At 34.7% G+C, this 13,109-nt stretch overlaps 1 protein-coding gene across 1 annotated transcript in view; it reads left to right on the plus strand.

Annotated features, from left to right (window-relative positions):
* Window positions 1-1,950: 1,950 nt before the first annotated feature.
* Window positions 1,951-13,109, plus strand: part of LOC128217616 (serine/threonine-protein kinase mTOR-like) — a 45,105-nt gene continuing 33,946 nt past the window's right edge. The window contains exons 1-15 of the mRNA XM_052924880.1: window positions 1,951-1,981; window positions 3,103-3,385; window positions 3,740-3,975; window positions 4,281-4,382; window positions 4,753-4,851; window positions 5,547-5,681; window positions 5,816-5,878; window positions 6,156-6,326; window positions 6,879-6,991; window positions 7,288-7,467; window positions 8,310-8,505; window positions 9,245-9,341; window positions 10,196-10,279; window positions 10,941-11,059; window positions 12,565-12,661. Coding sequence (XP_052780840.1) covers window positions 3,151-3,385; window positions 3,740-3,975; window positions 4,281-4,382; window positions 4,753-4,851; window positions 5,547-5,681; window positions 5,816-5,878; window positions 6,156-6,326; window positions 6,879-6,991; window positions 7,288-7,467; window positions 8,310-8,505; window positions 9,245-9,341; window positions 10,196-10,279; window positions 10,941-11,059; window positions 12,565-12,661 — 1,927 coding nt within the window. The 5' untranslated portion in view covers window positions 1,951-1,981; window positions 3,103-3,150. The remainder of the gene's footprint in view (window positions 1,982-3,102; window positions 3,386-3,739; window positions 3,976-4,280; window positions 4,383-4,752; window positions 4,852-5,546; window positions 5,682-5,815; window positions 5,879-6,155; window positions 6,327-6,878; window positions 6,992-7,287; window positions 7,468-8,309; window positions 8,506-9,244; window positions 9,342-10,195; window positions 10,280-10,940; window positions 11,060-12,564; window positions 12,662-13,109) is intronic.

Raw genomic sequence — 13,109 nt, forward strand, 5'->3', positions numbered from 1 at the left:
ACCTCTTTTACACGTGAAATCATTCTTAATCAAGGGTTTAATTCGTCATTAATTAAAAAGACTAACTGCATTTTTTTAACACTAAAATTTCCATTTTTCTTCACATGAAGTTTTCTGACAGTCCTGCTGTTATAGTAAACAACAAGATTGTAGATTACGTGCAGAGGAGGTCACGAGCAATGTGTCTTACATATTTTCCGGGGTCGGTCGAACACTAAAACCAAGTCTATGGATGAACATGTTTAGTTTTGACCCACCTGCAAGTCGCAAAACAGGTTGTGGTTGAAAATAGGTTGTACCGTGTTATAGACCACGAACCTATAAACCATGGTTTGTAGGTAATTGTACTAACCCTGAATTAATGATAGTCTACTGTTAGGTTAATAAACTGAGCATTGCATCATGTTTAGACTATGTGGTGTTGCCACAGTTTGCATATTTCGTATTTAGAGCTATCTGAGCATACTCACAGAAGTTGTAATTGATTTTTAAAATACTGTACATAATTGATTGGAAAAAATAGTTGTGTTAAATCTTTTTTGAAAGTATTCGATTAAATCAAGGGCGATACTATTTCCCGGTCTCTCCTCGTAAAATCCGGTCTCATCCGGTCTCATAATTCCCGGTTCATAACTTATGGCCCCAGGCAACGGATTGTGTTGCTGATGTTTATAACACGATTTTGACAATCTTATTTGTTTTAATATGTAACAAAATGGTATAAAATATATGAACATTATGTCTTAATTTATGCAATTTGTTATAGGTCTACACTGTTTATGCAATTCGTGTTAAAGGTGTAGAGAAAGATGCGATGGCAGTACAAATGATCATGTTTTTTTTGCATAAAAGATTGAGGACGGCTAGAGTATGAAGTAACTTAGAATAGCACCTTTTAAATTATGTTATGTCAAAGTTGTTTATTGTTCTTCCTTTTTTGTTTACCCCCCCCCCCCCCCCCCCCCCCCCCCCCCCCCCCCCCTCCAGGCATTATATTTTTTAAGCATTAATGATTACAATTGAAAAATTCCATGTTTGCATATCCGACTCATATCGATACGATATGTCCTAATTTATAAAAAGTAACAAATCTCAGCTTATAAAAGTTCCACGACTTCTATAACAACCAAATGTACATGCCTATGGTGTCTTTGCAACTGCTAATGCTGTGGATTCTTGTTTTAAGAATGGCTATGTAAATACAAATGTCAATTTCGTTGTAAATGAAATGAGGGAACATCTAGTCAGCTGTCTAGAAAAAAAATCCGTTTCATAAAGAAAATGAAAAATCGCGATCCCTATGAATTTCAAATTTAAAACATTCTGTTCATGTGAAATGCCAGAATTCGTCGACAATTTAGTTATTTGCGAAAATAGAACATGCAGGACAAGATTCCACATGAAATGCGTCGGCATAAGAATTAAAATTAGACGATCAGTTGGCAGAAATACATAAGGCAACTGGTCGTGGAAGTGCATCTGCTGCAACAAAATCATTAGTTAAACAAAAGAACAATAATAAAATTCCTGAAGTACTGAGTTAACTAACAAATTTGATTTACATGTAGTCAAGCATTGTTTCTTTTTGTATTACTATTATCAATAGTATACTTATTACTGAATTTAATATGAAAAAAACACACACACACACAATGTGTTTGTTATTCATGACATTAATTTTAGTACATGTGCATAGTCCATGTTTTTATCTTTGCCTAAATTTATTATATGTTATATTGATATAAAATATGAAATAAATGGTGACATAATTATCATCAAATATCTAATGTTTTAATCAACTGTAATCTTTTGTAATCCTATTACCCCCCGCGGTCATTAACACCTTTTTGATCACGCCCGATAGCTACTATAAAATTTGGAAAACAGAGACCGGAGGAGACCGGGACCGGATGAGACCGGGACCGGGAAATAGTATCGCCCTTAAATGAAGCACAACCAAAATAAACATGGCGACTTGCAGGTGGGTCAAATGTTTACTTTCAGACGGTTTTCTTTACATATTTCATTACCTTCAGTGATCAAATCTTGGTTTTAGTGTTGGAATGTATTGAGCAATAATTATAAATGCATGCAACGTGTACCAGAAATGCTGGCTTATTCCGTTGCCACTAATTTATATCTGTCAAATTTCAAAATGGTTACATCAAACTATTAAAGTACTATCTTGTTAAGCACCATAGTAAGGTTATTTATTGGCTTACAATTGTGTGATGAGATAAGAATTCTTCTGTTATGTTTGATAAAATATGTTATGAACTTGTTGAGTGAACTGACATTGTCCTCTTTATGTCAATCATTGTGTACTTTGATAACTGAACTTAGTCTTGTCATCATTAGACTACATTTCCACTTCTGGTTTGAGATCCAATGGCAATCTGTAGTACAGATTGCCATTGGATCTCAAACCAGAACTGGAAATAATACATCATATTCTATGTCTTACACTTCACAGCTTTGTCTAATCATTCAATCAAACCTTGCATATAACTATAAAGTACAGAATTAAGAGCTGATATTAACATTCAACTAAACATGTTCATCCATAGACTCATAAACAATTGAAACACAATTGTTACCTTTTGACATATGAATACAATGATGGGAGTATTTTCAAGGCAAAACTTCATAAACTATGGCAAGCATAGAGCTTTACTATTGAGAAATTGTACTAAAAGAATTCAAAACAAGATGCTAAAATTTGCAAACCGTTATGGGAGACAATGTCATAACCTGACATTAAAAGACGTTCTAAGGGGGCATATAGTGTTGTTCAACAACCAGAATGAAAAAAAATGTTATAATGTCTGTTAGGCAAAAAAAATCATGGAAAATATGCATCAAACCCTTTCTAAACAATGCCAAGGAAATGCATTTTTTATGAAAAAATACAAACATCAAAGTCACTGTTCTTTAAATTAGTTACACATACATGTAACTATTTTAAAGGAGAGGCTTTAAATCTTGAGTTTGAATGTTCTTTTGTAGACATATATTTTTGATGTCATCCTTCATTTTCATGTAATATCTTTAAAACAGATGCATGTAATATCTTTAAAACAGATGTTTTTCTATTATTTTCAGTGAGTTGCCAGTGATATAATCCACCAAGTCTTCTTAAACAAAATAATCATGACAACCCAAGTCTGCCAAGTAGCAATGGCCCAGTTTGTCTCTGGGCTGAAAAGCCGAAATGAGGAAACGAGAACAAAGACAGCCAATGAACTTCACCATTTTGTTAGCACTGAGCTCCGAGAGATGCCAACTGAAGAACACACAAAGTTCATGGATGATTTCAATCACCATATCTTTGAAATGGTTTCAAGCTCAGATCTGAATGAAAGGAAGGGAGGAATACTCGCCATTGGTAAATATTCTATTTTTATACATAATTTTCAAATGTTAAATTTGTGCTACTACCCTGCTTAAAAAATAAAAAAATATTTATGGACAAAAATGAGGATATTGATACAACAAAAAGAATACCCGACAACAGTCATTAAAATTAAGCTTATAAATGAAGGAAAAGCCCAATTATTTTTCAACAAGCAATGCTGTATAAAATCCAGAATTTAAGCAAACACAAAAAGCATTTTACCATTGCATGGATTGCACACTGTGTTGATTTGACCACTTTCTGTTATATAAATATTTGACTTATAGGTTTGAGTTACCACTTACATGAAAATTAAGATTTCAAAACCATATTTCTCTCTTTCAGTAAGCCTGATAGGTATAGATGTGGGTAATGCCGCCACCCGCATCAGCAGATTTGCAAACTACCTGCGTAACTTGTTGCCTAGCAATGATGCAGTTGTCATGGAAATGGCAGCCAAGGCAATGGGTATTCTAGCCCTGTCATCTGGGACCAATGCTGCAGAGTATGTTGAATTTGAGGTGAAGCGCTCCCTAGAATGGTTGGATGGGGACAGGAATGAAGGAAAGAGACATGCTGCGGTATGTCGACTGTTTAAATGTATTTTAATATTGCCATGAAAAACTATTTGGAATAAAAACTACTCCATATTTTTAATTTACATTGTGAGAAAAGCCAAGGGGCTTCTTATTATTTTTTTTTTCTTAAAAGCCTATTTTTGATTCATGATTCACTTGTTAAAAAACAAACTTTTTTAGTAGTATTATTTTTTGGCAAAAAATTCTAACCAACTGTTTTAATTATATGCTTACCGGCAATACCGGGTATTATTTAAGAAATAGTTAAGTTACTAGTTAAGTTTGTGAATTGTTTTATCTATCTATAGGTTCTGTGTTTCCGAGAGCTTGCTGTGAATACCCCAACCTTCTTCTTCCAACAAATTCAGCCATTTTTTGACTGTATCTTTACAGCTGTGAGGGATCCCAAGGTTTGTAGCAAGAAAGGTTTTATAGACTAAATGTTAGTAAAAACAATTAAAAATGGCTGGACAAAATTCACTGGTTGATCGGCCATCAATGTAATCACTACAATAAAAATGAATATGAAAGCTTAGTATGCAAATTAGATTCCTTTAATTCTAGACATTCTTAAATACATAAGAATATCAGCATTCAGATGCAATGTATTTTAATCTTCATTTCCGGTTGGTGACTGCACAAACGTCTTAACTGATAATATCTTTCAGTTCGGTAACATTGATCTTTTCATAGCCCTTGAACTTTTGGTAGAAAACTTTGTATTCATTTAACTTGAAGCCATTCATACCAAGATGTAATGCCTTATCGTACATATTGCAGCCGATGATTCGAGAGGGTGCCGTGGCAGCATTACGGGCAGCCCTGACAGTAACATCACAGAGGGAGGGAAAGGCCAGCCAGACATCACAGTGGTACAAGGTATGGCTCTGTGCTGTGGTGTTCAAGTTAATTGTGGTTTATTTAGTAGATGTAAAAATGACATCCTCTGAGCTAACATGACAACAGTTAAATATTAACCCTGCTGTGCGTTAAAGGATGAGCAAAAGGTGTTATTTTAGGCCATGGTTTTCCAAATATGGTATTTTAGCCTAGTTCATTCCTTAACAGAATCATTTCAATATTTACTACATGTACTTTTTTTGAAACTGCACTCTCACAGATTGATGTTTTGACAACTTTTTTTATTTTTTTTTTGTCTTGGAAGGAATCAATCTTTGCGTAGATATTTGAATTGCAGTTCTTAATATTTACATTCGAAAATTGAATTTTTATTGGCTAAAAGCGTTACTTACAGCTTAAGTAAAATGAGTTTTTCGGCATAAAACATTAATTTTCGAACGTCAATATGGAAAACTTCTATCTGATACTTTGCCAGTAGTCTTATACCACTGGTTCTTAGACATTTACGCAAACATTGGCTCATTTTAAGACAAAAATAAGAAAAGTTGTCAAAACAATGCATCTTCAGGATTGAAGCTTTAATGAATTTACCTTTATCAGTGGAGTTTTCCAATGTGTTTGCAACTTAGAAATTATGTCAATGAAAAAAAAACAGCAGTAATTTTAATCCAGTCATTTTGAGATTCTAACAAAAATATTATGTTGAATTTCAGCAATGTTTTGATGAAGTGGACAAGCAGTATGACGACGCTATTTTACGGGAGAAGAAACTATCCCGGGATGACTGGGCCCACGGTTCCCTGCTGATTATAAATGAACTGCTCCGGTGTAGCAATGTGGAGGGGGAGGTACGTAGGCCAGGGCCAGGTCAAATGTTCAAAGACATGCTTGATAACAATATATACTGAAATTTGGCATATCATCTATAACATTAATAATAATACTGCCTCATATAGAACCTAATCAAATCTTACATTTACAGAGGCTGAGAAACGACATGGAGGAGATTACAGCCCAGCAGTACATGCATGAGAAAACTGTCAAGGTTTGTGGTATTTCAATATCAGGAAATCAATATAACAATGAAAAAAATATAGTTTCAAATTGTTCAAATAATTCAAATTTTTCATATTTTGTAAGTATATCCTGTTCTGTTCATGAATACTTCTTAAATAGTTAAACATTTTAAAACTGCTGTATTAAGATGTATCGTTTTAAAATTTCAAGATGAATTAGCTTATTTGAAGTAAGAATTTTTCTAGAGACTGAGTTAAAAGTGAACTACATGTAAAGTTTTGGAACACTTATTATTGACTTTCCAGGAGTATTCCCGTCAAGGTAAGCTTCACGCCAGCGTTGTGGCCCTGCAGAACTTCAAACACAAGACATCTCCTCTCAACAGTTTTGGGCTTGGGTCCCGACAGATCTCCCGCAAACCCACGCTATTCGAGAGCAGGTTCTGTAAGGAACTCATGGCACAAAATTTTGACAAGGTGGGTAGTTTTGTATAATATGCATAAAGATACTTTTTTTAGTAGTGTACTAAAGGCTTAGATACTGGTTAATAATATTGGTAATGTACTATAATAGGTTATTTTCTGACTTTCCCCATTATGATACTAATCCGTCAACAGTACTCCAGCCAGAATTTGAAAAGGGCAGGGTGCTAGGTCAGAAAGGGCACTTTTGATGCGCATTGAATGAGCCTTAAAAGGGCAATTGCAAGGGTCAATGTTCACAGCAGGGTGTAGTAAAAAGGCAGCAGGGTGAGCAATGGGGTGCCCACTCGTGTTATTTAGGCCTAGCTGGAGCATTGGTCAATGTATATAGGCCTGCAATACTTTAAAACTATAATCTGTATTGAAGACTTATGTCAGAAAAAAATAGCACCAACTTCTCTGAAAAATCTGCTTGTCTAGTTCAAAAACAGAAAAACCAACATGATTATTATCTCTTGATAATTGTTGATCATTTTGAGCTTTATAACCAGCATTGTCTAATTTTTTGCATGTTTATCTTGGTTGAATGGTGTGAAATTTTCGCAGGTGTGTGCCCTGGTGTTGCGACACAAAGGCAGCAGAAGTGCGTACGTTCAACAAACCCTACTGGTTGTGTTCCCGAGAATGGCAGCCTTCAATCCTGATGTCTTCTGTAGACTGTAAGTACATACTTATATCCCTTACTGTGTGGGTCGACAATGTTCACAATTAGTTACCACTGATAGGAATCTTTATGTGGTCTCTCCGACTCAGACTACCTCACTTATGAAATGACTGACTGTAATATCTGGGGGGTTTCTGCCCAGTGGTCTAACTTGGCTGGCAGTCCATGAAAGTTTGCGCAACATCATACGAAAATTAATATCTTTTTACTATCTTCCAAGACTTAGTGGTCTGGCAGTTATGACATTTTACGTATGAAAGTTAATAATTTTAGCTTGTTTGATTTTCGCAGATATCTTGAGGAGACAATTATGTTTCTGCTGGGCTTTCTGAAGTCCAACAAGGACAAAGCTGCAGCGTTTCAAGCCATCGGGCTGCTGGCAGTCTCTGTACAACAAAACATCAAGCGCTACATGATCAGGATCATGGAACAGATTCGACTTGCTCTACCATCCAGGGAGACACAGACTAAGTAAGGCTTATTAGGGGTTTAAGGTATCCAATTATGTGAATTTTGGATGCCTGGTGTCAATATTAATTTTGTTTCATTTGAAAAGGTTTAATGTGAAGAAAAAGAAAAAGTATAAATTAAACAGTTGAATCAGATTAGCTCATTATGGTACATGAAGATATCAGATTGTTAGCTTGTTAGCTTGTTTGCAGTTCGTATTCCTTAGAATCATTCTTGTTTATTGATCATTGATATTTTTAAGAACCAGTTTGTATAATTGAAGAGTCTTGAACTATTGGTTCATTGACAGATTATACTTATATAAGTTTGCAAAGCAGATATTGTATTATGAGCTTGTGACATTTGCAAAAAGACCATAGTGATCTTGGTGTACTTGTTATATTTTTTCTCTCCATTTTTAGCTCAATTTAAAAAAAAATCAAGGTATTATGGAGCTGTAGCCCTGTTGTCTGCTTAGGTGATAAAAACACTGTAATTATAACCTATAAATACAGCTTTAATAATTGACAAGAAATGTACCTCGCTTGACTGAAAAAAAAACAGAACACAGTAACGATAGTGTTCACTTCACTGTGTTCTATTTACCATTCACTTTTCTAGAAATAAATGTAAACTTGTTATACATACTTATATTGGAATATGGAAACTTGAAATCAAAGTTGTCTGGAATTTTGATAGTTGAAATGAAAATATAACATTCACCAGATTGTAGTCTGAATACAGACAGTGGTCAAAAAAAGAACAAGCTTTGAAGCCAAAAACTAGTCATTATAAGGATTTAGGCTTGTTCATCCAAAAGTTTATTTTCAATAACTGTACATAGTTGGTTTTCAACTTCACAGGAAACACAAGAACTTCACGGTGGACCCTACAGTGTTTACTTGTATAAGCATGCTGGCCAAGGCCATGGGCCAGGGTCTGTACAAGGATGTCCACGAGATGTTAGAGTCCATGTTGTCCACAGGGCTGAGTCCAGCACTCACTGCTGCCCTGAAGGATCTCGCTATACAGATACCGAACCTCAAGAAGGAGATACAGGTAGGACTTTTGCAATAGCCTGGCCCCCAATTTCTCGAAACTTCCTGAGTCTTATAACAGGATTAAGCTAAGTACACTAATTTTGATTTTTTATAATTTGTAATATATTTACTTCTTTAAGATTTTTTAGACTTTAAATAAGATGATAATTTCAATCAACCATTTTTCATTGGTCACAATCAAATTTAAGTGTGTATTTTTGCTAATTAAAATAAGCTACATAAGCCAGTTAACTTAAGAAGTTTTGAGAAATTTGGGCCTGATCACATTGCCATGCCTAAGTCAGGACTCCAGATAAGATTATTAATGAATTGAGTGGAAACACCATATTCTGATAACAGTTTAGTAAATCTCTTTTAACTGAATAGAGTATTTCAATATTAAACTGGGTAAAACAAACTCAAATACTCTTATTAACTGTGTCCCCTGTTTAGTGTTCTTAATGTTGTGTATATGAGGAAGATTATCATTTAAAGTTCTATAAATCTGCTAAACAGTTTTGCTGAAAGCAAGAATGATATCTTAAACATGTGGAATTTGAAAACAAAACAAAAATTGATTTTCATTACTAAAAATATCAGACTTTATAATTTTCTGATTGTGATGTACATATATAACATTTGTTTAATTGTGAACTTTTGTAGATCATGCATGTCTATTTATAAGTACTGCCAAATCAGTATGCAAATATTAGAAAGAACTGAGGTTGGCTTCTTAATGGTGGTTTCTATTTATTCAGGAGGGCCTACTGAAGGCCCTTTCCATGATATTGATGGGCCGACCTCTGAAGCATCCCGGGGCTCCCAGAAGCCCTGTTCCCAGCGGGCTACCAGCCAGTAAGTACCCCTGGGCCTGTAATTCAATATGGTCCTGAGTTAAATTTAGACTCAAGACTTTAAAGCGCACATTCTGATATTATTGCAAAACTGCTACCGAAACATTTTATGAACTTAATTAAAGACATTTGTAACTCAATACAATATAAAAATGTGTTTCAACAGTTCTTTGCTTAGTCCTCATATTATGGTTAAAATCACTGTATTTGTTACATATAACAATGTTAACAAGCAATTGTTCTTTATAACAATTTAAATTTAACCGTTTTGTGATCAACAAACGGATATCATGTAATGATCGACAACGACATAGCATATTGCCATGTGAAAATATGTACCGATTTTAACACTTAATCAGGATAGCTGCATGCAGATAGTTTGTTTAATTGTGTCTTCTGCTAATACCAAAACACGTGGTTGGACCGATTGCAAGCGTCTGCTAATTAACAGATAGGCTATAGAGTGATCAGCGTAGCGGAAAAAGCAGCTGGTTGCATCGGTGTCATGGTAACCAAGACACTTTTATGACCTATTGGATGTAGTTTTAAATGTGTGAATGACCCATGAATGTTTGTGTATTACAATTTCTACAACTTTTACTGACTAAGTCGTTTTGGATCGAAATTACAAAAAAAATAGAAAATTTCGGACCGAATTTTATTACACTTTTTAAAACTGAAATCGGTCTGGCTTGGTCAAAATCGGTCCAGACCGGCAAATTGCTGGTTTTTAGAAGCCCTGTATAACATGTTTTACAATTGATGGTGCAAACAGGCTGTCAATTGAGCAGTGTGTTGCCAAACATTTGTGGAGTGAACTCTTAACTTTCACAGTTCTGGTACTTTTTGTTTTAGGTGCATCGTCCGCAGGCACTGACAGCCATGATGTGACAAGCATTACACTAGCCCTCAAAACACTGGGGACGTTTGACTTTGAAGGTAATCCTCGTGAACTAGTCTATAGTGTTAAAACAAAGATGAGAGGTGTGTTTGTTCTCAATATGGTCTCTTGTTTAGTGTCAGTTTTCAGCTTTAGGTTTCAGATAAGTGTCATGAAAGAATAGAAATGTTGAGATTTAAGAATATTAACATACATTGTATGAGTTAATTCCTTTGCATGTTCACGTTTTTATGCCCCCGAAGGTGGGCATATTAAAATCGCACCGTCTGTCCGGCTCTGTAACTTTCCCTTGTATGGACAGATTTTAAAATAACTTGCCACATGTGTTCCACATACCAAGACGACGTATGGCGTGCAAGACTCGTGTCCCTACCTCAAAGGTCAAGGTCACACTTAGTGTTTATTCACAATGGAGTGCTGCATATAAGGACATAGAGTATAGGTTGTCGTGTCCGGGCTGTAACTTTCTCTTGTATGGACAGATTTTAAAATAACTTGTTTGTTATTTTTTTGCTAAGGATAGACAATTTTATTAAATGAATATCAACTGTACTTAAATTGTTCCCTCACATCTAAATGAAGTGCATTGCAGAATTGTTTACCTGTATGATTCTTTGTAACAAGAAGATCGGAAATAAGATATTTTGTTATTTGTATTACCATAATGTTCAGAAACATAATGAACCATTTCATTTCCAGGTCACTCCCTGACTCAGTTTGTTCGCTACTGTGCGGAAAATTACCTGTCCAGCGAACACAAGGAGATCAGGACTGAGGCTGTTAAAACGTGTGCACGACTCCTTACACCCCTTTTGAATGTAAGAATATTTGGTCAGGAACATTCGAAATAAGCAAAATTGAGCTGTCCGGATTTTATTTTTTATAAACATGTAGTACAAAAATCAGTCCCTTTTTCAAAAATCAAGCAAAGAAAAAAAACAAGCTAGGTTTGTTTGATCCAATAGAATTTTACTTAAAGCTGCACTCTCACATATTGACTGTTTTAACAACTTTTTTGTCTGAATGAGCCTATTTAGGCCGTAATGTCTGGAAAACAGTAATACAAGACGGCTGATAAAAAAAATCTGTGAGCGTTTTCTCATAGTTGTGTTTGAAAATGTTTTATGGCTAAAAGTCAGGGCTAATAAACATCAGGATTAATCCTGAAATCAGGATTGGAAGCTTTTAGTTTCAGACTATCGTACAGTTGAAAAGTTGGTTTTTAATGTACACTTGCATTAAAAATAGGAAGAAGTACCATTTAAATGGATATAAATGGCTTTGAAAACTGTTTTAACATGGGTCTAAGCCCTTTTATGCTTTTTAGGGCCTGGAACGAACCATCATATTTAAACTATTTTTTCAGGATTGGAATTTTTGGTCAGTTATCATCCCTGAAAGCGTTACTAATGCTATAAGACAAATACAATTTTTTGTAGTTCTTACAATTGAGATCTGTTCTTTTGTGTGTTACGACTGAAGTGAAGACATAAATACCAAAATCAGCTGAATCTGAAACAACACTAAACAAAAAGTCAAATTATCAATCTGTGAGGGTGCAGCTGTAATATCATTCCACATCTTATTCCGTTAAGAGCAAAAATACAACCTACAATAACTTTATGATGTTGTTATGATTAATTATTTGACATATAAGAAAGTAAGCACTACAATTCCAAAATAACATGGGGTCACTAGGCATTGAAAATTAAAAAGTAAACAGAGCTATGTGGGTTGGATTTCTTAGAACATCACTTGTTTGTGAACACATTTTGGTTATGCTATCTATTGTTCATTATTTAAGTTTAATTGTTGTACCATAAACTTTCATTTTATTTTTTTCTGTATGGATTCCAGGCCATGAAAGGGAGGTAACATTGTTAATTATACAATGAAAAATACAGGGTCAAGCTCAGTAGTCAAAAACTCAAAAATAGTCCATGTTTGAGGGGCATAAGGCTAAAACTGTACATATGGTCGAGGAATTATAACCAAGGGAAACAATCTGATAAAATTATTATCAACATGAATATGATTTGTTTCCCTTAGATAAAACTTAGCAATACTATCATTAATTATCATAATAATTTAGTTGGATTACTTTTTAAAATAACAACACCATGTCGGATGCCATGAAGAACTCGTTTGAACTAAACAACCCTGAATATGGTCATACTTGTTACAAACTCATTCAGCCCATAAAATTTATAATGAAGGACCAATATCTTGTCACCTTACTACTCATTCTATGAGTGAACAGTAAATGAATGCAACATATTTATATGTTTTATAATCAACTTAAGCCATCACCTGTCTTTTCCAGTTATTAGCCAGTAACCAGGGTCAGGTTAGCATGGCTGCAATGAACACAGTGGCCGAGGTCCTTAACAAACTGCTGGTGGTCGGGATTACTGATGTCGGTAGGTTTTATTACACTTGATTTGTCTGGTAGTTATTGGCCAGTAACCAGGGCAAGATCTATAAAGCAACTGCTTGTTTAGTTTAAAGTACATGGTGATGTTTCTCATTAAAAGTAAGATTATGCATTGCTGATGGTTAAGGTGTAACTATGGTTGCAGATAATGGACACTGTAACATTGATCTGTCCTCCTATTCAAAGCTGGTTAGAAATAGATGATTTTCTCAGCTCAGTATTGGTTTAAAGGTTTTACAGAACGCATATAGTAACAGAACTCATGTAGTATCTTAATATATGTCTTTCCATTTTATAATTAAACTTATTGTGCACTAGTTATTCAATTATTATAATGAATTTCTATATCATTAAAGACACTGACATTTGACTGAGATGCCCACAATGCCCAGTGTAGAATTGCCTTGCCCAACTGTAACCCTGAATGATGATAT

Source organism: Mya arenaria, chromosome 14 (genome assembly GCF_026914265.1).
Source record: "Mya arenaria isolate MELC-2E11 chromosome 14, ASM2691426v1".
NCBI classification, from domain to species: Eukaryota; Metazoa; Mollusca; class Bivalvia; order Myida; family Myidae; genus Mya; species Mya arenaria.